Source organism: Sinocyclocheilus rhinocerous, unplaced genomic scaffold, assembly GCF_001515625.1.
Source record: "Sinocyclocheilus rhinocerous isolate Xijiao unplaced genomic scaffold, SAMN03320098_v1.1 scaffold1155, whole genome shotgun sequence".
Lineage (NCBI taxonomy): Eukaryota > Metazoa > Chordata > Actinopteri > Cypriniformes > Cyprinidae > Sinocyclocheilus > Sinocyclocheilus rhinocerous.
Genome location: NW_015629044.1, coordinates 39,608 through 44,065, shown reverse-complemented (window position 1 = coordinate 44,065; position 4,458 = coordinate 39,608). Strand labels below are relative to the sequence as shown.

At 38.0% G+C, this 4,458-nt stretch overlaps 1 protein-coding gene across 1 annotated transcript in view; it reads left to right on the top strand.

Moving 5' to 3' along the window:
• The window catches only part of LOC107738630 (voltage-dependent T-type calcium channel subunit alpha-1I-like), a gene marked incomplete at its 3' end in the record, with an annotated part of 39,360 nt that overhangs the window by 6,660 nt on the left and 28,242 nt on the right, over window positions 1–4,458 (top strand). The window contains exon 2 of the mRNA XM_016550412.1: window positions 530–663. Coding sequence (XP_016405898.1) covers window positions 530–663 — 134 coding nt within the window. The remainder of the gene's footprint in view (window positions 1–529; window positions 664–4,458) is intronic.

Here is a 4,458-nt window from a genome sequence, read left to right as displayed (position 1 = left end):
TTGTTTATCTATCTATCTATCTATCTATCTATCTATCTATCTATCTGTCTGTCTATCTGTCTGTCTGTCTGTCTGTCTGTCTGTCTGTCTTTCTATATTTCTGTTGTTCTGTCGCTCTATCTATCGTTACATCTGTCAATCAGTGACTTTTTTGAACATATTTTTTCCTGAAAAATACCAGCCTTTGCAATCAGCCAGCAAGTGAAAGACCTAATCTAATGCTGGATCTGTTTTCCAAAAAAGTATTTTATTATTTCTTATTTTTATTCAAATTATTAATTTTTTGTTTATCATTATTGATAACAACTTGGCTTTACAACTTTAAAAAGTATATTGAGAATCTGTGGTATTGGGGGGAGGGACATTCTCATTCTAGAGAGCATCTGATTTGATGAATCTGTGATGTGTTTGCCAATTTTTGCGAGCACATTATAGTGATAGTCTCAAAGCCATAAAACATTAGATTTAAATTGTATCAGCTCTGTTAAAACATACACTGTGTTACACATGTGTCCTCTCTATCTTTTAGGCATTCGATGCATTTATCTATATTTTCTTTGCACTGGAGATGGTGGTGAAGATGGTGGCTCTGGGGATCTTTGGCCATTGCTGTTATCTTGGCGATACTTGGAACAGACTGGACTTTTTCATTGTAATGGCAGGGTAAGGGCACTTCTGTTTTCTTTCAACCTTTCCTGACACACCATTCATTCTAGCTGCAGGTGAATCGGAGGCTGTGGTGACCCTGAGTGGGTTTATCTTTTTTTCTCAGTAGAGACGACTGTATTCTATGACCTGTATTAATAGACATTTCATTTCAGTTGTTCTGGGAAATTGGCTTGTGTATAATATGACTACATGTTTAGCTCCAGAATGCCCTTGATGGGGTTTTAAAGTATTTTGTTGTATGTCCAGACCAAACACTTCAGCTACAGTCCTTTGGATCTCACTTATGTTGAGTACAAGCATTCCACATGTTGTTTTGATGCTGTTTTCAAGATCTCCCAGTTTTCAGTGCTAAAAAGAGAAGTTAAAACTGCTATAAGCCTATTCATTTACCAAACCTTTCTGGACATTTCTTTGAGGAGGACATCAGAACAGAAATGAGAAGCATTGGATCAACAGGACAGACCTGCTGGAGCAAGAAAAACGTGTTGTAATTTTTTATACACACACATAGTCTCTGTCTCTGACAGGCTTTCCTCACTAGCTCACAGGAAACAAACTCTCATAAGTTAAAAGTCTGATCAAATTGGAACACAGCTGTAATGTGATACAGGTTGTTAATTTTGTATACTACCTTAATTGGCCATGAGCAACGTGTCTCATAACAAATTTTCTTTCTCTTCATAGAACACTTTAATCTTTCCTCTCTAGCTTTGCATGCTAATTTAATTAGACAACCAAATGTCTGTTTAAGTACTGTAGGGTAGTACAGGGTTTGTAAAATTGAGCAGCCCAATACCAGGTTCTTCTCAGGTCCGGCAGGATTTGCTGAGTGAAAGATTAGACTCAATATGACATGATGGGCATTTATGTGGCCTTGTGTAATGACAGACATTAGTCTCTCCCATACTTGTCCTTCTGGTATGAAACAACTTTGTCATGCACACATATTGTTGTGAGTAGTTTTGTGATTTGTGATTAATTCCCATTTTTTTTACAATTTGCACTTGTTGATATTGTCAGTTAAAACAGCTTAAGTTGGTTTTCTTGGCTCCCAGCCTGGCCAAACTAGTTATATACCAATCTATTCTGAGGGTTTTAGAGGGATGTTGAGGGCTTGTTAGCTGGTCTGGTTGGGAGACCAGATGGTTGACCAGTTAAACCAGCTTAACACCAGCCTTAGCAAAGCTGGAAGACCAGCTGTAACCTGCTAAAACCTTCAAATATATATTTTTTTCAGTGTGGTTCAGGGCACCTAGTTTTCCCTGCTTTCTACTATTTACCTTCTGAACTCAAGACGGACAGCTAATTACAAAATTGCTTCAAAGTAGATTAGATTAGCTGGTATTTACTAAGATAAATAAGTACAACTAAAGCTGGAGGGAAGGTATTGATGGAGGAAAGCACTGAGAGAAACACTGAATTTATTACAATTCACAAATGAAATGTTACTAGGCAAGAAAACCATTGAAAAAAGGGGTAATGAACTGAGAAATCAAAGTTCCCTTGATCTTTTGACATATAATAGGTCAATGTACTATAAAAAACACCCTGAAACCAGAAAACGACTCGTTTTGGAATGTGCCACTTTATGACGTAATAGTGTGGCTAAGCACTGCCTCCGCCGGAGAAGTTAAACACCTGCTTCTACATCACCGCCTCTTTGCCGATTATAATGGGTTCTGTTGTCTGTAATGTCGCAACAGACAAGTGTGAGTAAACGTGCTTTTACAACTATTGCAGTGTCTGTTCCAGACCATTTGTTCCAGAGTATTTATACGTTTTTAACACAAATGACCCATGTTGTTTTCAGAGTACTTCACAGAAGCATCCATCTGTTATTTTAATAAGCTGAACTGTTAGCCAATCACAGCAGTGGGCGTTTACATGCGAGTCTTGAATACGCCCTGCCTATAAAAACAGAGCGTTCTGTAGAACTTCCCTTTACTTCCACGACCCAGTGAATCGGTCTGCACTGCATAGTTGAAAAAACATAAATTAAACAGATTTTCTCTGCACTCTTCAGTGGGTTGCGTCACACTATTCGGTTCAGTTGAGTAGTGCCATTTCATCTCACTTTCATCTCACTCACAGTGTTCGTACAACTTAGAACTTATACAGTAAGGTAGTCTGCGTGACTGTGAGGAATGTCTAAAGGAATAGTTCACATAAAAATTGCAGTTCTGTCATCATTTACTTCCCTTCATGTTGTTCCAAACTTGTATGTCTAGTTTTTTACTTAGTTATGAGGAAGCCAAACACTTCAAAAGAGGTATGAAAGTGAACTGTGCAGTGTGGATGAAAATCCATGCGACCTGTTGGCACAGAACTGATTAGTTTCTTATAGTACAGCACAGATCAGTTTTGAGCACCTGGCGCATATGAAAATTGGCTTATGTCTTAGGTGGATGGGGACAAGTAAAATTATATCTGCTTTAGACCTTGCAGATGATGTAAACACTTCCCTTGAACTGCTCAGACACATCTTGGGGCATTTTAGAGTTGCTATGTTGTGCTGTGTTCAGTTTCCAGCATACAGAGCTCAAGTCTAAGAAAAGAAGGTCAGGAGAGAGTCAACTTCAGATTGGACTCATTGTTGATAGGGGAGCACACTTGCACACTCCATGTACCACAGGCAGATTGAAGGCACTTAAAGACAGCAACAGTAAGAGAAATGCTTGAATTTGAACAAGGAAATATCACAATTTGGTCATATTCCAATTATCATGTAAATATGTTAAGCTGATAAAACCATAAAATGATTAAACCAACATTTTGGTTTGTCAGTGTAAGAATAAACACTATAGGCATTTATTTGAAATATTTTGTAACAGTGTAAAAGTCTTTACTGCTACTTTTGAGCAATTTAATGTATTCTTGCTGAATAAAAGTTGATTGAAATAAATGGAAATCTTGAGCATGTTGAGTATTTCTGTTACAGCAGTATTCCAACTTTTTCAGCATAAAGAAAAAATAACTTTTTATTTTTGTGTTATGTTGAATGATTTCTGAATTGTATTAATTTTAACTTGTATTGTAGATATCATGTAGAATTATCACTCAGAGTATACAAATAGTTGACTAATCATTTACTTAACTTATAACAATCAAGACTGTGTGAAAAGCCAACTGACTAAGCTACTTCTTCACTCTTTAATAAGACACCTGCGCTTGTTTGTCTTTCACAGTTGTGACACTTCTGGGGGCAATCATACAGAAATATTCTCAGAGTAAGACCTAACTGCAAATTCATTTAAAAATGAAATCCAGATGGGACATTTAACAAACGTAAAGTCATTTGCACTCTTTGAATGGTGCAATTTAAAAACCGCCGGAGCTCAACAAGTATGAAATATCACCCCCGAGCGACTACACCGCCATTAGTGCACATTTTAATGAGAACCTGTGACTTCCAGGCGACGAAGACATGTTTAACAAAGTAAAATGGAAATGTTTCTAAGTACCCTCTGGGGCACACGCACACCTGGTTGGTAAACTCCGGATTAGAAGCCCTGTTACATCAAGTCCTCTCCTGTGTGTGTGTTTCCTGTGAGGTGGGATGTCTGTGTGTTTGTGTAATATTTTCTTGCAGACTCTTGGCTAATCCTTCTATTGTGGGTGAAGTCAGTGAGGCTATCGCTAAATACACACTCAGATTACAGATTACCCCCCGCCCCCACACACACACAGCCTCAGTGTTTCTATTCTCACAAGCTTAGATTGCCTTACTGCCTTTTTTAGTCGCTATCTCTCTCTCTCTCTGTGTGTGTGTGTGTGTGTGTGTGTGTGTGT